Genomic DNA, 22,411 nt, shown 5'->3' on the forward strand with positions numbered 1-22,411 from the left:
CTTCAAAGTCTCTTTGAAGGACACATTCATAAGAACATAAGAATGGAGGAAACTGCAGCGGGCCTATTGGCCCATACTGGGCAGTCCCGTTTACACCCAACCCCTATTGCTCATATGAGCATCCAACCTATGTTTGAAGCAATTCAGCGTATTCGAGTTAATGATGATATTTGGTAACTTGTTCCATTCATCCACTACTCTGTTTCCAAACCAGTGTTTACCTATATCACGCCTAAATCTAAATTTGTCTAATTTAAAACCATTGTTACGAGTTCGCTCCTGGTTGGATAGTTTGAGTACCTTTGTAATGTCCCCTTTGATTAGCCCTGCCTTCCACTTATACACCTCTATCAGGTCGCCCCTCGCTCTACGTCTCTCAAGGGAGTGCAAATTAAGATACTTAAACCTGTCTCTATACTCAAGGTTCCTAATGCCCGGGATTAGTCTTGTCATTCTCCTCTGAATTCTTTCCAAGGATTCTATATCCATTCTGTAATACGGTGACCAGAACTGAACTGCATAATCCAGGTGTGGTCTCACAAGAGCAAGATACAGTTTTAGGATGACCTCACTAGTCTTGTAACTAACACTCCTTTGTATGAACCCAAGTACTTTATTAGCCTTGTTACGAGCAAAAACACATTGTTTACTTGGCTTAAGGTTCCTACTTATCATTACTCCTAAATCTCTCTCGCATTCAGGCCACAATGGCCTCCAAGCAACACAAAGACACCTCACAGTAACTTCTTTCCAGGCTGAGGTAATTAAAAAAACAGCGTCTGCTATATTGAAGTGACTTTTCCAAAATTCCTTCAAGCTAACATCACTGGAAGAAGTGGACGCAAAACATTTTCTAAACAGTGCCTTTGTGTACAGCTTCTTAAAGTTAGAAATTACCTGTTGATCCATGGGCTGGATGAGAGGTGTTGTGTTGGGTGGCAAGAAGTGCACAGTGATGAAGTTGAACTCCTCTGGCAATTCAACCATAAAATTAGGAGGGTGGGCTGGTGCATTGTCCATCACCAACAAAGCTTTCAGTGGAAGATTATTCTCCCTGAGGTATTCCCAAACACTGGGTTCAAACACCTCAATCACCCACTCAGAGAATAAATTCCTGGTCACCCAAGCCTTTGGGTTTGACCGCCACATAACACCAAGGCGGGTCTTCCTAATTTTTTTGAAAGCTCTGGGGTTTTCTGCATGGTACACAAGGAGTGGCTTTATTTTGCAGTCACCAGAAGCATTAGCACAAAGAAGGAGGGTAAGCCTGTCTTTCATTGGCTTATGGCCAGAGACAGAAGTTTCCTCCTTGGTAATGTATGTACGGCAAGGCATTTTTTTCCAAAAAAGTCCAGTTTCATCACAGTTGAATACCTGCTGAGAAACAAACCCTCCCTCTTTAATAATATTAAAAAAAATGTCATGGTGTTCCTTAGCTGCTTCCTTATCTGCACTAGCAGCATCACCATGTCTCACAACACTATGTATTTTATTTCTCCTTCTGAAACCAGTTAATCACCCCTTGGTACCCCTAAACACTGGCACATCACTATCACTTGCACTGGGAGTCTTGGCTTTAAGGTCCTCAAACAATTGTCTGGCCTTCTCACAAATTATAGCTTCACTAATGCTATCACCTGCCATTTCTTTCTCCTTTATCCACACTAAGAGTAAATTTTCCATCTCCTCAATCACATTACACCTTGCTTTGCTAAGTCTAGAGATTCCCTTAGCCACTTGCACTGTTTTCAACTCCTCTTTATTCTTTAAAATCGTACATATAGTCGATTTAGCCATCCCATACTCATCACTAAGTTTCGCAATGCTTGTTCCATCCTCACGTTTCTTTATGATTTCTTTCTTAGTTTCAATAGTTATGAGCTTTCTCACTCGCTTTGGACGATTCATTGTCACAATTGTACACTTGTATAACAAAATATTTATACAAATAACTCTATTTCCACATCAAAAGACGAAATTTCAACAATAACAGTGGTGCACTGGCTACACAATGAGACAAAGATGGCGCCTGACGCTCTTGTTGTGGGTCGCGGTACAACAATATTCATGCGCCAGGCTAAATAGTCCCGTATTCATCCGCGTTCGTTGTAGGAGTTGCGTTCGTTATAGCATTCTCAATTTTATAGTTAAAACCGTTCGTTATAGGAATATTCGTAGTAGGATCCGTTCGTTATAGCATACCCCACTGTATTATTATTATTATTATTATTATTATTATTATTATTATTATTATTATTATTATAATTATAATTATAATTATAATTATAATTATAATTATTATATTTTCGCCTCCCGGGCCCCGATGTGCGTTAGTGACCTGTGCCCGGGTGGGCTAATCCCCGTAAAAAAAGAAAAGAAAAAAGAAAAATGCACATAGCATGTGTTCCACCTTACGTACATTTACGACTTAAGAACGTCTTCAGAAACGGAACCCGTTCATAACCTGGGACCCCCTTTACATAAGTTATTTATGAAAGTAAATCTTTACTTATCATTTCATTTCCATAATCTGCATATTCATGAGTTACTTTTCTTTTTAGTTTAAGAGGCAGCAAATTTTGGAGAGAAAAATTTTAATTAATTGACTTGTTGGTGCAAATATACAAACAATTGTCAGTCCCCTAATATGGAACTTCTTACAGAACCTTCATCTGAGGAGTTGAAGCGTATCATGATGACCAATGGCGGCACTTATCACCACTACTTCTCTCGCAGCAAGACCACCCACATCATTGCCAACAACTTACCAGATACTAAAATCAAGAATTTGAACACAAATAAGATTGTTAGTCCAAAATGGATTACAGAGTCATTGGAAGCTGGTCACCTGCTGGATTACACTAAGTATATTCTTTACACTAACCAATCCAGAAGTCAACCCAAGCTACCTTTCAAACCAATATCCACATCTGAAGAAAATAGTGACACCAGCACTGGAAAGTCCTCCATAGTACACAGCAAAGAACATCCCCCACTTGTACCTGATACAGAGGATCACCAAGAAACCAGCACTGGTTCACCAACTTTTGACACATCCTTAAGCTTAAAAGAGACAAAGTTACCTACAGAAGTTCAAAGTATAAATGATATTGAAATAAAGTTAGATGGGCCCACAGGTACTTCTGACTTAACCTCTGTACACAATTATAGTCCTATGAAGACTCACTCTATGAGCACTGCTAACTCAGGGTTTCTCTCTGAATTCTACAATAACTCAAGACTTCATCACATCTCAACAATGGGGGCCATGTTTAAACAGTATGTAAATGAACTTCAGAGTAAAAATATGGATTTTCCTGGTCGAAAAGATCTATTGAAATGGTTGAAAACTAAAAATGGACTAATGAGTTCATCTGAGGGAAGTTTAGCTGGAGATTCTGCATTAAAAACTTCACTTGTTAGTATTTCAAAGAAAAAAGGAAAGAGAATTGTGATGCATATTGATATGGACTGTTTTTTTGTGTCCGTTGGTCTACGTAAACATCCAGAGTTGTGGGGTAAACCTGTAGCCGTTACACATGCACGAGGTAACCCCAGATCTCAGGTGCGAGAGGGGATGGATCGACAGTATGAATTGAACTATTATAAAGACCGAGCTGAGAAACGACTTCAAGCAAAAATGCGACCAACAAATGCTTCCAGATTGACAAATGCTAATCCAGAAATTGATGTTTTTGAGGAAAATTATACAATTGAGGCGAGTAAACCACCAGACTTCACAGTAGTCCCAGCATCTACTAAAAAGTTTTCAACAGTATCACTAATTGATGAAACAAGCTCAATGTCAGAAATTGCATCATGTAGCTATGAAGCACGGAAAGCTGGTGTGAAGAATGGCATGTTTCTTGGGCCAGCACTGAAACTGTGTCCTGATCTACAAACAATACCTTATGACTTTGAGGGATACAAAGAAGTTTCCTACAAACTGTACGACATTGTTGCCAGGTCAGTTAAAGTTGCCAGCTCAGTTAATTACAGTACAATATATTGTTCTTTTGGTTCCTCTTTACAATATACTATACAGACATTCCCCAAGTTACAGATTTCTGACTTAACAGATATTCTCCCATAAGTCTTATTTAAAATGAGCGCCAAGTAATTCCTGGGCCAAGTGGGGATATTTCCAACCATACCCCACCTGTGAGCTGTACGAGATTGTGAGGTTATGGTTATTTTTTAACTCCTAGTTTCTGGTAAATATATATAATTTTCTTAGTTTATTTTTATTTAGTTACATACACACTCAATCTTACATACAGAAAATGCCCCAAAAATAAAAATAAAAGAAATACCGTTAATTATCATAAGGTATAAAGTATTTTTAACTCATAATTTTGGGTAGATATACTGTATGTAATTTCCTTATTATTATTTTTTTTTACTCAGTTACATACTCACAATCCTCCATACAGAAAGTGTAAAAATTATTACAATATTTTCTTAATTTAACGAACTGTTTCGAGCCACCCCTATTTGTTAAATAAAAGTTTCTGCTAAATGAAGCTTTCCTTCGCTCAGTCTGTGTCCTGCCGCCACCGCGTGTGTTGTTCACTGCCACCTCTCGGTCAACTAAGTATACTACTGTACACTGGAGCACTTTAGCTTTTGTCTTTATTCAAGACATCTTCATAGACAACTGATTTTACAGGGATGGAATGTCAGGTCACTCTTTCTTAGGTGGGGGATTAGTGAGTCTCTTGACCTGAAGATGTCTTGAATAAAAACAAACTAAAATTTTTTTGGGGGGAGACTTGACCTGACCTGATGCAATGTCATTTGGAGGTAGGGTGGGGGATTAATGGTCTCATATTACTGACCTGCTGGAATGTCAGGTCACTTTCTTGGGTGGGGGATTAGTGGGTCTCATGACCTGAAGATGTCTTGAATAAACACAAAACCTAAAGTATTTTTAGGGAGATTGTGGTAAGTATGAGTATAAATGAGCAAAGTTGTATCCCTTCAACATTACATTACATAACATTTTAAAATATGGAGTGAGAAAGCAGAAAGGTGTGGGTGATTAGGGGGATGGGAGATGAATCTTTTTGTGGGGAGGGGGGGGGTGGTTGCTTAGTCAGTTTTCTCCCCTCCTTCCTCACTCAAGCATGGCTAATTGTGATAGGGAGATGAATTTGATACCATAATGATCCTTAATAAATTCTCTACGAGACATTTCCAATATGGTGTCCTTAAATGACAAGCTGAATAATAAGGTAAAAATAAGTACAGCTATTTTACTGAATATGAAGAGTACTGGTATTAATATGCTCAAATTATTACAGTAACATATCTTTACTAATTTATAAATAACAAATAAACATTATTTTGTTCAGTTACAGTAAGAATGACTGAGGCAGAGGTGGGGGATGAGTGGTCAGTTTCCCTAAGGGTCTCCATCCCTCCACCACCAGTCTTTCTATGTACAGAACTAAACAAAGAATTTATTTTAAATACTCTGAAACATTCAATGCTAATATCCTGACCACTGGGGCTAGTTATACAGACTTTTGAATCGGCTGCTTGTCCAATTAACCAGTCCGTTCACACATATTTATATTTGGGTTTTAAGTAACGAGACCCAAACGGTAGTTCCTTTGTTTTATTATAAAAGGTTGTATATATAATTCCTGAGTGTATATCAACCGTAAGTCTCACTGTCTAGGAGTGAATGAGAAAGGGACGGCGTTTATGTATGATAAACGTTAGGTCACGTCCTTACGATATGAGTGGAGGTGAGCTACTGAAGCTTGGGGGCATCGCAGTGCGTGCTTACAGAAATGCTGAGCTATGGGTCTCGCCCTCTTGGGTAAGTTGCCCGCTCACGTGTCCATATCATGTCTCACTCATAGACAGTGGAAAGTTACAGGGGGTGAATCTGAATATAATATCAGATGTATTGACCCATTTATATAATACGTTCTGTTGATGAGACAGGGGCCTATTACATCGCTCGGTCACCTACCAGCCGAGCTCCGTGAGGCCTAAATAACTCAGAGAGTACAGTACATCCTAGACAACCCTAACCATGTTATAAACAGATATGTAGACACTAAGCTGGGGAAATTACTGTAGGGGTATTCTCTACTACAGGGGACCTAGACTTTTGTGTCGTACGGGTTAGTATATTATGAACAATGTTGAATTTGGATGATACTGCTCGGTAATAACAGAACAGGAACATAATTGCCAGAATTAACAGAATAGAGGGAATCGTAAGACTTGGTAGTGCAAATTCCCGTGACAGGTAAAATGGCAAGTTATTATTCAAATCAGCAAAATGTGTCTCGTTCAAGAAAGCTAAAACTTTTAATTTCTCTGATACTATTTGAATATCCTTGATAGTGAAATTCATTATAGGAAGTGGAATTAAAGCAGACTTGAGTTTTCGATTTAACGCAAAATGCTGATGAGTAGGCAAGGTCCGTAATGTACTACAAGTGATTTCACAGTAATCAGGAGCCTTGTAATGCCCTTTCACAACTAGCTGCTTAACACCATTTGGCATTTTAAAATTACAGTAGTGAGATTTGGAAAGAACAAATACTGCACATTGTGAAGGTGAGCGTGGAACACAGTCTTTAGACTAACTGGCCTATAACTGCATTGCGCTAACGCTGTGCGTACATTTGGTTGTATGACTGCCAATTCACATATTCCCTCTGCAGCAGGAATAAATGCAAACATGTAGGCTGGACATATGTGTAGGTGTAGATAAGACGACTTACACCGTGACAGTACCTCAGAATCCTCTATTGATAACAATGAATATTCTTCATCTACTAAGAAAAGTTCTTTAGGCCTATCTAGGGTATACAGTGTGTCGTTCACAAACCAGGGGAAGGGTTCTAAATGCCATGCATTAAACTCATGTTGCCCTCGCATAGGAATGTGGATCAGAATTGCATTGTGCGTGAGGGTTGACTCCAACAGCGGGTAATAATAGTGAACCTCATTGTCATTGAAAATAGGAGTTAAATGATACTGCAACTTGGCTATTTTTAAAGCTTCAAGAAGCGTCTGCACAGGCACAAGCTTCGCGTCCACACGTCCTATCCCGGCATCTACAATGCTGTCTATTAGTTCATTTTTAGAGGTTACAATTTTATGAACTGAAATTTCAGCAGCATGCAAATATTCTGTGAAGTAAAGGAGCCATTCTAACGTCGGGATTGCTTTCTGTAACCTAGTAACAATCCTCGAAACTTGGTTAGACTCCATTATGATTGCATTAACCTTTGATTCTAGAGCAGTAATCGCGTGAAAGGTTTGAGAAATAACGCGATTCTGTTGAGATACAGCCTGAACGACAACGTTCATTCGGTTCCCCAGTTTAGCTACATCATCGGCCGTTGCCGTGCCAAACAAAGCGCTTTGGATAAGACCCACAAAATTAAAGAGACCCCTTTTTCGTCGTGCCTGAGAATGCACTTCTTGAACAAGATCCGCTTGAGATGCAGGTAGATTTTTCCCCACATCAACTAGAAATTCGCGAAGGTTCTGGAGACGAAAGTGTAGAAGGTCTATAGTTTGTGAAACTATTGTCGAATTCTTCGAAGCTGTGCTGAGACTATGAAGGATGTCCAATGCTGATTGTAGTTGGCCGTCGACGTTTTCCGTCTGACGCGGAAGTTGGAGTAGTGGCTGTAGTTCATACTTGATGTTCACCACGTCCTCAGCTATGAGAACGCGTCCGAGAGGTGCCACCAGTGCACCTGGTTTGAGGACTAATGTGGACATTTTCGTCAACACAACGGTGCCACAACAGAGTAGAAGCAAGACACTGACGATCCAAGCCATTCTGTAAGGAATTACAAACGAGTTAACGTCTACTCGCAGAACGTAGTTTCATACAATAGTCATTTGGGACATTTTGCTTCTGAACAGTCTGTAAGGATGTATCAATCACATTATCATCAACTGGAGGTAAGACATTTATCTGGGTCTTCTTCAGACGATCCGCGTGCACGACATCTGCGATCTGTGCATTAGGCTTCCATATTTTGAATTTGTTGCCTGCTTCTTTTGAGATTATGCGGAATGGACCAGAAAATTTCGCCGAAAGTTTGGAGTTCCTTTCAGGTTCCTGTAACATAACAGCGTCCCCAACGTTCAGTGCGATAGGTTTAGCATGTTTATGTTGTTTGATGATCATTTCGGCGCGTGACGCCGCTAGCTGTGATCGTACTTGGTTATGAATTTCTGTAAAGACATGAATTTGTTTTGCCGCAAAATCATCCGTATTATATACCGGGTATGGCGCCTCTGTAAGGATGTCGTAAGGCAGACGTTTATCTGTACCATAGACAATATAGTAGGGTGTTTTGCCCGTAGAGCTATTAACTGACCCATTAATCGACGCTGCAACCTGCGGTAACCAATCCTCCCATGCGTATTGAAAACCACTAACAATTGGACGCAGTATTTCTAGGATTTTACGATTGGTTCTTTCAACAAGGCCATTAGCCTGTGGATGATAAGCTGTCACAAAAGTTTGTTTAATTCCATATTGTGCACATATATGCTCTATTAGCTCATTCTTGAACTCTGTTCCATTATCAGAGAGTAGAACTTTAGGCGTAGTATATGGACATATGAGATTCATCACTAATGCATAGGCTACTGCTTCTGCCGTTTTGCTTTTTAGTGGGACCAAGACCACGAACCTGGAAAAATGATCCACACACACTAAGACGTATCCTGATCCCTGATGACTCATTGGGAGCTGTAACACATCAACAGCGACTGTGTCAAACGGACGGTGTGGTGTAGGATATTGTAGAATCGGGGCAGGTGATCCTGTTGATCCTTTATGTTGAGCACATGCCAAACAATTAGCTATGTGTAATTCTGTCTTTCTTCATAGTGTTCCAGAAATACTTCTTTCGTAAATCCGCTAAGCATTTATCACGACCTTGGTGACCTGCTTGTGGGACATCGTGGAACAATGTCATTACTGCTTTGCGCAACGTGTCAGGTAGGACTATTTGAGACACATTACCCTCAGGAGATTTTCTCGTCCTATTGAGTATGTTATGTCGTAATTCAAACTGACTTAAGGGAAGAAATAACTTGGGGAGTTTAACATCCTCGCCCGATTCGAGAGCAAAAATAACAGCTGACCAATATGGGTCGCGTCGTTGCTCATCTTCCAGTTGCGAAAGAGTGAATGCTGATACAGGCATAACTGGTGCTATATTTCTTGACAGAGCGTCGGCGACAACATTCGCCCTCCCAGGTAAATACCTAAATTCGGGGTCAAACTCTTGAATTGTCAGATACCAGCGTGCTAATCTGCCTGATAAGTTTCTGCCATGGAACAGTTCGGTGACTGCCGCATGATCAGTAAAAACAGTTATCTTGTAGCCAAAGATAATGTCCTTGAACTTCTTAAGTGCCCACACACCGGCTAACGTTTCTAAATGCGTCACCGAATAACGTGTTTCAGCATCGATTAGTTTGCGATTTGCAAATGCTATCACTCTAAACTTCCCACGCGTGTCCTCTTGCATGAGCACTGCTCCGACTCCAATTCCGGGAGCGTCAGTACAGAGAGTGAAAGGTTGAGTGTAGTCTGGGAATGCTAGAACCGGGGCATTGGTTAGCGCTGTCTTCAATGCCATAAAACTTTCCTCGTGTTCAGCATCCTATATAAACACTGCATCTTTTTTTGAGCAACCTCGTTAGGGGCGATGCTAATGTTGCATAGTCCTTGATAAAGGAACGATAATAACCAGATAATCCGAGAAGGCTACGCACATGATCATTTGAGGTAGGACGCGGGAACTGAGATACAGCTTTGACTTTATCATTAACTGTGTGTATGCCCTCACCGTCGACTACATGACCAAGGAAATGGATTCTGGATTTTAAAAACTCGCACTTTGAGAGTTTTATTTTGAGGCCTGCTGTGGAAAGTTTGGCCAAAACTTCACGCAGTTTAATCAGATGGGAATCGACGTCCTTACTGACTACTATTAGATCATCCAAATAAGCGCAGACTGTGTTACCAATTAGTCCGGCAAACAGGGTGTTGATCATTCTTTGAAATGTTAGTGGGGCATTTCTGAGACCAAATGGCATTCGTAGAAACTCAAAGTGGCCTAGAGGCGTGCTAAATGCCGTGATTTCTCGTGATTTTTCATCGAGTGGTATTTGCCAATACCCACTAAGCAAATCTAAGTTGCTAAATACTGCATTATCCTTGCCTAAGGATTGCAATATGTCGCTCAAGATAGGCATTGAGTACCTATCAGGGATTGTTTGATCATTTACGCGCCTGAAATCTATGACAGGGCGCCATCCACCATCCTTTTTCGGGACGAGGAATAATGGGCTGTTAAAGGGGGATTTTGAGTGTCTAATGACATTCTCATCTAACATACCCTGTACCATATCTTGCACTACAGCGCGCTGGCTATGAGGTAGTCTATAAGCTCGTACGTAAATAGGGTTGGTTCCTTCCTTTAACGCTATATGATGGGATGTTAGATCTGTCTGACCTAGCGTTTCCCCTGGCAAGGCTACTATATGTCTATAGTCGGCAAGCAGCTCTAACAGGCGTGTCTTGCCCTGAGGATGATCGATCACCTTAACATGTGGCGCTACTTGATCTATCCTGGCCAGTCGAGTCTGTTGGCAATTCGCAACAATACCTCGAATTGGGAATTTATTTGGTTGCACTTCGACATTGTTGTGATATCTAGAAAATCACACAAATAACATCCTTTATTTAAGATTCGTGATATTGTGAAATTGCTGCCGCAATCCCGTAGACTTGTGTGTGTGTCTCACAGCAGACACAGCTGATTCCAAGGTCCGGTGACTGGGTCAATGTTCACAAAAAATCCTGAGTACAGCAAACCGCCGCTAATGGTCACACAACGTCATCCACAACACCATACCTCAGAATGCAGAGACCATCTCTCAGACCGGATGTGTCATCATCACTAGGGTGGGTGCTGGGTGCTGGTAACTGGGGGTTGTTCACGCCATACGAAAGAATTTTGTTGACAGGATGTTGATTGATGAGTAGTCTCAACAACTGCAGTCACGTCCTGTCACACCCTGGGCAGTGAACGAATCATTTGCAGAAACTAATGTTCACTTCAGCTCACAGGATTGTTGCGTTGGTGAATTCCTCATTCTGGTAATGGAGAGTACTCTTCAAAATTGCAGGTACTATCTTCCAACTCTCGCTGCTGTAATCACGCTGGGAAGGTGTGTGGTTGAGGTCGAGAGATATCTCTGACGCATGATCCGCCTTCCTCTTAATAGGATTGGTAGACAACACTTTCGTCCTAGCGGTGAGCATAGGTTCAGAATGACTCATTGCTGTATAGGAAACACCTTTAAACGTAACACTATTATTACGTGGATGAACATCTATCATGTTCTTTCGAAGAGTTGGTAGACCAAGTAACCCATCAGCTGGCAAATTGAACTGCTGAACTATATAAAAGTCCGCGGAGAAGGGAGAACCACGTCTTGAGAATCTGAGTGGTAACGTCACCATTCCTTTGATGCTCAGCTGAGTACCTGAAACTCCTTCGAGCTCAGCGTTACTAGGCCTCCATTTGAATTTGCGGTGAGGGAATTTATGTTGTAACTCGTGATATGATGTCAAGGCCAATACATTAGCGCAAGCACCTGTGTCTATATCAAGAGCCAATCTGGTATTATCCACTCTCACCGGCACTGACAACACTTCCACTTTGCTAAGCGCCGCTATTAACGAGGCCGCTATAGAAGTGCTGTGAGGAGGGGTGGGAATTACCCTATCTATCCCTCTCCGTGCTGTAGTGTGCGCTGGCCTTCCCCCGATGACTTGTCCTGGGGATGTTTCTGCTTGCGCCTATACGACACCTCCGTTTCACTTAGGTCCACTCCCCTAGCCTTTATTAGTATATCGCACTCATGTGAACTATGAGATGTCGATTTGTGAAGAGCGCACCATTTGCCCGCTTTCTGGGTAGGAGGAGGTGCTGCTTTAGCTCCCTCCCTGTTTGACCTTGAGAATGGCTTTGCACCGGGTGTGGCCTTAAAATTAGCACTATTACCTCGGAGCTGAAAACAATCTTCCATTACGTGGCCACGTTTATTACAATGTGCGCATCGTAACGATGTTTTCTGTTTATATGTTAGGCGGGGAGGAGCGATCGGAGCTAAGTGTGTCGCATAAGGAGTCTGGAAGTGAGGCATCTGTGGCATCTGAGACGGCTGGGGTTGTGGTGACGTCACTGAGGGCTGCGCCAGTAAGGGGCCCGTAGCCTGGGGACAGAGCTTGTTTGCGTATTCCACCATATCCAAGGGTGGTTCATACTGTACTTCCTGTGCCCGGCTATATAAGGGAACACGGACGGAAAGAAGAAAACTTATTAGTTCTATCAATGTTTCCACATTTTCCGGTGGCATATCACCCCGTGAGTTGTACCAGCCTGATGACCGGAAGGTCGCTTGCATGTCCTGGCGAACCTCGCCCGCGATGTCAACAGCGTCAACGGGTGTTTCGTTTCGTATACCTGGAATACAGCGATCCAACCATCTGAAGACCCATTGCAGTTGGCCTAGCTGTGACCTACCCCCAAAAATCCCAATTAGCGTTCGCTTGAACTTTTCATAGTCAGGGCTTTGTAAACCAAACGCATTTAAACGACTGCCTGCATAGGAACCCTGCGTTATATGGGAACGTACATATGCTTTCTTTTCTTCGTCAGTCGTTATGTGACTATTGCGCATGCTATCTTCACATGCACGAATAAAATGTGCGACCCTATAATCGTCTTGTCCCGTGAAATTTCGAACATAATCGCCGCGCTGCATGATATTAATAACACTATCAGCTTTAGGTGTGGTAGTAGTACTGGTGTGAGGGTTAGAGAACGCTATTGTAGTGTTAGTATTAAGCAAGTTAGTATTCTTACTCTTAACTGAAGGCTGGGTTAATAAGGTTGTTACCGATTTAGCAACAGACACACTATCACCTGTAACAGGGGTAACTGCTTTAGTATACTTAGGTGAGGTACTATAGTGAATACCAGACCGTAGGGTACGACGGTTTAAGTCGTCAAATGATTCGTCAATAACTTTCTCACTACTTCCTACCGACTCATTTAACTGTGTTCCATACTCAAAATCTATGTCAGTCTGGGCTTGATCATCGATGAGTTGGTTATCAGCAAACAGTTGCGCTAGGCGTTCGATTTCATCTACATTAGACATGGGAAACTTAGCAATTATCTATTAGCCCCCTTGGGTCAATGAATACTTAACAGTAAGTAGATCACTTGCCTCTCATTTACAAGACAAATGAATATGAATTGTAGTTAATTATTAAACTATCAATAAGTAGACAGACACTTACAAACTGCTGTAAATTATAGGATTTCAATACATTAATCTTACATTCGACACTTTATCATTGAAATAATCCTATCCGACGAACCTATTGGTGTGAAGATATCTCTCGAACGTGTTCATGTGTGTAGAATTATGTAATTTAAATACCTATTTATACAGAGTAGTTAGTCTGTATAGAAAATGTGATCCTTCAAAAGTTCTGAGTGGAGTGGTGGGTGGAGTGTGGGCGGGGCCTCTTCCTAGGATGCGTGCGCTGCTGCTGGTTTCCTTGGCAACGAGAAGACGCTTCTGCTTTGGTGAGAGACGAGTCCACTTGAATTAGGTGAATTCCTCCTCCGGCGATCAGAAAACTGCTGATGATTGGATATCACACTGTTATTTGCTGGTTCGCTGGCGAAACTGCCATATGCCAAGTCTTCACAGTCCACGTATCTATGGAGATCTGTATGATGACATCGGAATTCGTAATTCGCGCTGACGACACAACAATACTGCCCAGCTGTTAGTGAAATACCAATTGAAGACCAGGCTACGAAACTGTTTTTCAACACTGCAACACTGTAATGTCTAGGGAATGCTGAGTGGAGTCTATCTCAACCGGCTCAATCTGGATATGTACCAACAGGCTGTAATATATGTATATTACGAATTCTGCACGTATTTGTATGTGGCAGAGATAAGGAGCGCTCACTACATATCGTCTCAATACGGGATATAGTTTTAAACACTCGGATTATGTAACGCGTCACTGCTGTGTGGTTTCTTGTTTTTCACAAAACACAGACGGATGATACGACTACCAGTTTGAAGAATCCGTACCCACCGCTGCCACCTATATGAATCGGCTGCTTGTCCAATTAACCAGTCCGTTCACACATATTTATATTTGGGTTTTAAGTAACGAGACCCAAACGGTAGTTCCTTTGTTTTATTATAAAAGGTTGTATATATAATTCCTGAGTGTATATCAACCGTAAGTCTCACTGTCTAGGAGTGAATGAGAAAGGGACGGCGTTTATGTTTGATAAACGTTAGGTCACGTCCTTACGATATGAGTGGAGGTGAGCTACTGAAGCTTGGGGGCATCGCAGTGCGTGCTTACAGAAATGCTGAGCTATGGGTCTCGCCCTCTTGGGTAAGTTGCCTGCTCACGTGTCCATATCATGTCTCACTCATAGACAGTGGAAAGTTACAGGGGGTGAATCTGAATATAATATCAGATGTATTGACCCATTTATATAATACGTTCTGTTGATGAGACAGGGGCCTATTACACTTTTCCCTGAGAAAAAGCCATAATTTTGAGCTACATATTACTGTACTCACTTTGTACTCAAATGTATGAGATGTTTATACTGAAATTAATTGCTATCTTGCAAGGATTCCAGCAATACAAGTTATATTTTGCTTAATTTTGAGGTCAGGTTGTGATAATTGTAATGACTTTTACACAACTTTATAAATTCAGTTGCCTTGAAGATGTTTTGAATACTTGAATAAAGACAAAAGCTAGGGTGCTCAAATGTTTCCATTTTCTTGTGTGGTTTTATCAAAATTTATCATGTCTATGTTTCCATTGTGGATCTACATGAGAGAGAGAGAGAGAGATTTTATCAGACCATAGCTTACAGCCCAGATAAGAACAGCACATATAACAGTAAATAGATGACCAGGTGTACACCCACGCAAGTTGACACACCCTACAGTGAGATTAAGACCTGACCCAGGAAAGGTCATGGCCTCAAAAAGTACCTGAGTTATCCCGGCTTTATGACCGCGTTACTCAAGAAACTACACCTGGAAGACACACCCAGGTGGTAATAATTAGGAAGCATTGCCGACCAGCGACATGACCATGCACCTGGGCAAACACAGCTGTCCAGACCTGACCCAAGGGAGGTCACGGTCTCATTGACCCAGAGTTCTCACCGCCACGTGATTAGCTTAACCCGGCGACATGACCGTGTTACTCAAGAAGCTACCCTCCAGCCAGTACACCTGTCACCTGACCAGATACACCCAGATTAGTGACGACATCTTCCGGCTTGTCATCGCCAATATAAGAGCCTGCAGCCCTTCCAGGCAGCATTAGCATTCGGATCATTATTGTAACAGGGAAGGGGCCGACGTCTCCTCCCCAGAGGGAGACTTCCCTCCCCAGCACTGCGTCTCCAGCAAGCAGAGTCCAGCAGCACCTACAGCTTCCCCGGCCACTGGGCCTCCCTCAGGTCACACGTGAGTCATTGCCAGAGCGATCCTTAGGGTGAGTTACTTATGGTGGGAAGTGTACCGGTATCCATTTCATGTTTGTTGTCCGAGAATCATTATATAGTAACGTAAATATAGTGATCTATTAATGTGTCCATGCCATTGAGTCGAATAATAAATAGCATGAACTTAGCATGCTTCCCTGTTGGGCGCTGTAAATGCTTCTGCGCTTCACCTTACACAATGATGTAGGGGAGTGCCAAAAAATAAAAAAAATAAATAAAAAGAAATAAAAAATATATAAATAGCTGTACTTAGAGTTGGTGTTTTGAGATTTCCCCTATGAATATAATACACAGTAATAACTAATTGGCCACGCTACCAAACTTCCTCACTTTACAATCCTTCAACTATAATATTCTACTTATATCTTCTATACGAGTTTTTTTATTACAAGAGAGAGAGAGAGAGCCTACACAGTCTCCTCTCAGTGGAGAGTCTGGGTGAAAAAATTGTCTTATTATATGGCTTTTTATGTAATTTTGATGTCAAATTTTATATAATATTTTTTTCTATATAGTAGTTTAATATTTTATATTATCAATGATAAAACATACACCAGCCAGCCTCCCTCCCTCCCTCCAACTCACAGTGTCTCACACAAGACTTTAAACTCTAGAAGTTTTGTGTGATGTTGTGGTGTTGGGGGTATTAATTAATGAATAATAACTGGTCTAAGGTTAAAAATGCTTTGAAAGCATTTGAGGTTGATGTGGGGTAGATAATTAGTGGATCCCATGCTATTGAGCTGACCTGTTGTTTAATAAGGTCACTCATTGTATATAAGCTTCTCTCAGTCCCTGTAAATTCAGTTACCTCTGAAGAGGTCTTGAATAAAGACGAAAGCTAAGGTGATCCAGCGTTTCCCCCTTTCCTGTGTGGTTTTATCAAGTACAGTATGTAAGCTGTAACAGTTTCCTAAATACTCCCTGCCAAAATGGGGGGTGAATCTTTTAAGGTGTTTTTTATCATTAATTATCGTTTTTGTACATTTAGTACATCTGTCGTAGGCTGAAGTAGGTTTTACTGTATCATGTGTCTGAGGCGTCTCTGTAGGTGTAAGCGTATTAACAGAATTAATCTCGATATAGCGAACTAGTAGTTCACTAAATCGAGCGAAAAATAACGGAAAAAATGCCTTCCGTTAAATCCAGAGTTTGTTATATCGGTTTCCGTTTAATTGAAAGTTTACTGTAAAATAAATAATTGTCATGAGATATAAAGTCTTAAGTATGGTACCTGTATTTACGGGCTTCCACTGTGAAGCTGTGTGGCGAGTGCATGGAGGTGAACATCAGGGGTGACTGTGATACAGTTTGAACACTAACAAGAGTCATTTCTACTCTCTTTATGCTTTCATTAATGCTATTTATATGCTTTTGTTATTGATATTTATACGCCTACAATTTTAAGTTTCAGTGTTGCAGCATACAGTTAAAGCTACTTTTAGGGGTTAATCTAGCGATCTGAGCAAAGTCTTCACAGCCAGTTACAGAGGATTTACTGTACATTTTGGACATTTTAAGTATGGCACTCACAATTCCGGAAAAATTTCCTATCTGGCAACCCCCAGGTCACAAGCATGCCAGGTAAACGGTCCCATGCCCGCATAGTAATTGTATATACATTATGTGTACCATGTGTGTTCATTGATTACCAATGGAAGAGTCACTTCCGGTTTACAGATAATTCAATTTACAGATAGCTTCCAGGAACTGAACCCATCCATAATCTGGGAGTGTCTGTACAGTATAGGTATCCCTCATTAAACAATTGGATGCGTTCCTGAAAAACTGATTGCTAAGCGAGATGATTGCGCTAAATGAGTTATAACGAAAAACAATGTCTTAAATGGGGGATAACGGGGAATAATTAACATGTAGATGGCATGTAATTGCGTAGCCGAGTCGCCAACTTGCCACCCAGTAGCACTCAGAGTGGGTGAGGCTAAGCTGTGAGCTATGTTATTGTACAACTCGTGATTTTGAGTAGATATACGTATTTTTCTTATTTTCTTTTACTCTTGTTACATGCACACACAATTTTCGTTCATACAGAATGTGTAAAAAAAGGATTAATGTAAGGTAAAAAATGTAAGTTAATACTGTAAACATTTCTTAAGTGCACGGTAGTTCGCCAAATGGCAACGCACTATTTTTACTTTTAATGTATTTGTTATTATTATTTTTGTTTATTATTATTTGTATTTATTATTACAGTAAAACCTCTAAAATTTGAACCTCAAAAAATCGGATACATCTAAAATTCGAATAGCATCTGATTAAAAATAAGTGCCAAAATTTTAGGTTTCGAATTTGAAAATATCGCCAGAATAATTCAAGCTTTCAAATGCGATCATAATGCTGAGCACAACAAGCGCATCCGGGTTCGTATACATGCTAGGTCACGCATTGTTTACCCTTCCGTGTCTCGTGGTGGTCGTCTCACAAGTGCTCCGTGGTTAACTTTATTATTATTCAGCTTTCACCCTTATAATGGCACTGTAGCTATAATGTTTTAAATATATTGGAATAAATGTTGCTGAATATAAATACAGTAATACTTTTAATTTATTATACCTATTGCTTATTGACAGTTTTTAGATATGTAAATAATTTTTGTAGCATGTTTTGATGTAACAATTTGCTCTGGCGCTTCCATATAATTATAATTCGAATTTTTCTATAATTCGTATACTTCATGGGCCCATGCAATTCAAATTTTTGAGGCTGCACTCTATTATTTTTATTTATTCCTCTCATTTACTAGTATAGTACACTCGCGACACAGTACATCCGGGCTGACACCAAGCTGACTCAAGAGACATGTGTGGCTGCTGCCTGTATGCTGTGACGTCACATGGGGGGGGGATGGTGTGGCTGGTCACAGTTACAGCTCACTGCCTCAATACAGACATTCACTTCCCTCACTTACACACCCATAATCTTAATTTTTCTTATTTTATAGTTTTATAGTATACAGTGGGGTATCATTTTGCGCGGGTAAAGGCATATCCCGGGTTACGGAAGGGTTTCGTTCCTGAAAAGTTTTCCATGCCACAAAATTCAGGAACTCGGGATCATTTTTCCCATTGACTCCCATTATATAATTTGAGATGTGTTCCCAAGGAATTTATTTTTGGCATGAAACCATAACATAAGCTCATATAGAAATGAAAAGAAACAGTTTTAAACACATGCAATGATTCATTCATTATGTAATATGACAATAAATGCACACACTTGAATTTAACTCACCAGAAACAATGTTGAGTGTTGCAGGAAGTGGTGAGGTGAGGTGAGTTACTGGGAGTTACCTCCTCAAAACATCAAGTTTAATGTCCAACAATTCCTTTATGGAACCTCTTAACACCACTGCTTTCACTTGAACTTGATGGCCTTTTCCCACTCATCTTGAATAAGGGTACACAGTAACACAGATACAAAACTGAACACACACTGGGGAATTAATTCAAATTGAGTAGTGCCATTGTTGCTGTGATGGGTAGGGAGCAGTCCTCCAACCGCCCTGTAGCAACCACCCAGAAGCCACACCAAAGAAATATAAAAATTTTGATGAATTTCTTTGTTATATGTCCAGATTGATTTTTTTTATGTAAAAATGTACCAAAATTCCGTAAGGGTGAGTTTTTGGGTCATACAGGTTGACAATCCCTTATCCGAAATCCTTGGGACCAGATGCATTTCGGTTTTTGGAATTTTTCGGATTTCAGAATGGCTAGTGTTTTTTTTTTGTTTTTTTTACAGGGATCAGACCACCCGGGCACAGGTCACTGACCCACATTGGGGGCTGGGGGTTAAAATATAATAATAATAATAATAATAATAATAATTTATAGGTCTGGGTCATGTTTCTTACTTTTTATCTTTTTTCATTCTTGTATTTCTTTATTATTATTATTATTATTATTATTATTATTATTATTATTATTATTATTATTATTATTATTATTATTATTATTATTATTATTATTATTTTATTATTATTATTATTTATTATTAAAATTATTATTATTATTACAGGTTGTACCTCTCTAGTCCGGCATTCTGTGGTCCGGAAACTCCCGTGGTCCGGAACGATTTTAGTTTGTCCAATAGGTAGATAGGCAGCTTTTTTTTTTTACTTATCTGAATTATTATTATTATTACAGGAGTATTAAATTTTTGCCCCTCAGGCCCTAATGTGGGTCAGTGACCTATTCCCGGGTGGGCTAATCCCCTTAAAAAAAAAAAGCCGCGGGAAATTAAGGTTTGTTTACATCCGGCAGTTCGGCTGCTCTCTCTCTCTCTCTCTCTGCTTGTCTATACAGAGTACAACATTTAACCCTTCAATATATATGAGCAGTAAATAAGTGTTGCTTTCATATTCGTATGTAGAGTAATGACGATATATTTTCACATGTGCGCACTTACATACGAGCAGTCTCACTTTTTTTTTTACCATTAATGGTTAGCTACTTGTATTGTTCCATTTATTAACATTAAATAACATTACAGGTACTTCAAGCAACCATATTCATTTTTTTACATTAATTTTACGACAGCTAAACTCAGGGTCTTATTTTCTTCAGTTTTATATGTAGAACCAATCAGTCACTGGTTTCGTAAGCTTTAACATAAACAATGCTGGCAGCCATCTCGTCTCCTCTAATATTCCACGTATTATTAATAAATTGTATTGTTAATTTTGCACACATGTACATTAATTCAATAAAAACAAATTCAGAAACATTAATTAAAATATATATGAACAGTAAATAAGTGTTGCTTTCATATTCTTATGTAAATTAATGATGATATGTTTTCACGTGTGCGCATGCGCACTTACATATGAGATCTCTCTTTTTTCTTTACCATTATCGTTAGCTACTTCTATTGTTCCATTTATTAACATTAATAACATTACTTAAAACAACCATATTAATTTTACTACAGCTACAACAAAGGTCTTATTTTCTTCAGTTTTATATGTAGAACCAGTCAGTCACTGGTTTTGCAATCAACGAATACAATGCTGTGTCATTTCCTCGTGTGTTTTAATATTCTACGTATTATTAATGAATTGTATTGCTCATTTTGCACACATAAACATTAATTCAATAAAAATGACATTAAGTAATAAACAATAATGAATCTTTTGTACATACGAGAAATGACGCTGTTTACATGATTATGCACGTCGTCTGCAAGTTGGCGGGCCGTTCAAACCCGTCGAAATTCAAGTTTCCGCCGTCAAAATTTTTATTTATTTATTTTTTTGTGTGTTCCAATAAAATACGTTAAGAATTAAAAACTCGCGAAATTTGAGAAGCTACTATACGACATTTAACCCTTCAATGTGTCTTCAAAGAGACCATGATGCAGAGAAAGTGGTGCTAGTGCTTCCAGGCATAAGCACAAGTCACTATCTATCCAGGAAAAGGGTGAATTTCCATGGTCCGGCAATTTCCATGGTCTGGCACCGGTCAGGTCCCGAGGTTGCCGGACTAGAGAGGTACAACCTGTATTTTATTATTACAGTATTTTTGTTATTATTATTAATTTTATTATTATTATTTTATTATTATTATTATTACATATTGTTATCATTCTTATTTTATTTTTGTGTATTTTTTATTTCAATTTCAATTTCAATTGTTTATTCCTTGCTAGAGGAAGCGGAATCCTAGTGCTGTCACTTGGTACCCCTGTACAATAACACCAGAAGCATCTGGCAAGTGTGACAAGTATATACATTATAAATATTATAAAGGGGCTTACTAGGGGGAACGCGCATGGGGAGGATTATCGTGTCTCCATCAGGGGGTCATGGAGTGGTGGTCCAGCAGGCGTCACGGAAGCGTTGTGTGTGGGGACATCTTAGGAGGTAGTGGATAAGGGTGCGGCTGTCGGGTCTTCTGCATAATGCACAAGAGCGTTGCTCAGGGGACGCGGGGATACCAATCTCCCAAGCAAAGTCATACCCAATGATGATACGGGCAGCAATCACGTCCCCTTTCCGTGACCCTTTCCCATAGACGTACGAGAGGTTAGGAAGATTACGGAGGACATCGTACCAGGTGGGCGGGGAGTCCAGGGGGATGGTTGCTTCCCGAGCTTCTCTCTGTTTGCGTCTATTTTGTATTAAAATTTTTATTTACTATGAATAATTATTATTATTATTTTTAATATAATTATTGTTGCTATTACATTTTTGCCCCCCAGGCCCCGATGTGGGCCAGTGACCTGTGCCCGGGTGTGCTAATACCTGTAAAAAAAAAAAATAATAATAATAAAAAAATTGGTTTTCAGAGCTTTTCGGTTTTTGGAATTTCGGATAAAGGTTGTCAACCTGTACTATAATTTCAAGGTTCCGTAAGGGTGAATTTCCATAACCCTGGATTCCCTAATGCGGGGCTGCCTGTTTATCGTGCTGCTACACATCGACGCATCGGAAATCTGTGCAAGTGATGCTCTTTAACATATGTTAAAATCGCTATATTGTACTGGACTCACTAGACCTTTACTTTAAAAGAACTTGGGGTAACCAACTTTACCTTCCCAAAATGATACATAATGTCATAAACTGCATCTATATTATGAAATAAACATTTAAAGAAAGCCCAGGAAGTTAATTTTGCAATACAGGTTGTACCTCTCTAGTCCGGCAACCTCGGGACCTGACCGGTGCCGGACCATGGAAATTCACCCTTTTCCTGGATAGATAGTGACTTGTGCTTATGCCTGGAAGCACTAGCACCACTTTC

At 40.1% G+C, this 22,411-nt stretch overlaps 1 protein-coding gene across 1 annotated transcript in view; it reads left to right on the forward strand.

Moving 5' to 3' along the window:
* LOC121866255 (DNA repair protein REV1-like) overlaps window positions 1–22,411 on the forward strand; it is a gene marked incomplete in the record, with an annotated part of 281,011 nt that overhangs the window by 20,510 nt on the left and 238,090 nt on the right. The window contains 1 exon segment of the mRNA XM_042365872.1: window positions 2,664–3,966. Coding sequence (XP_042221806.1) covers window positions 2,664–3,966 — 1,303 coding nt within the window.

This window comes from Homarus americanus, unplaced genomic scaffold (genome assembly GCF_018991925.1).
Source record: "Homarus americanus isolate GMGI-L3 unplaced genomic scaffold, GMGI_Hamer_2.0 scaffold32583, whole genome shotgun sequence".
In the NCBI taxonomy this organism is placed as follows: domain Eukaryota; kingdom Metazoa; phylum Arthropoda; class Malacostraca; order Decapoda; family Nephropidae; genus Homarus; species Homarus americanus.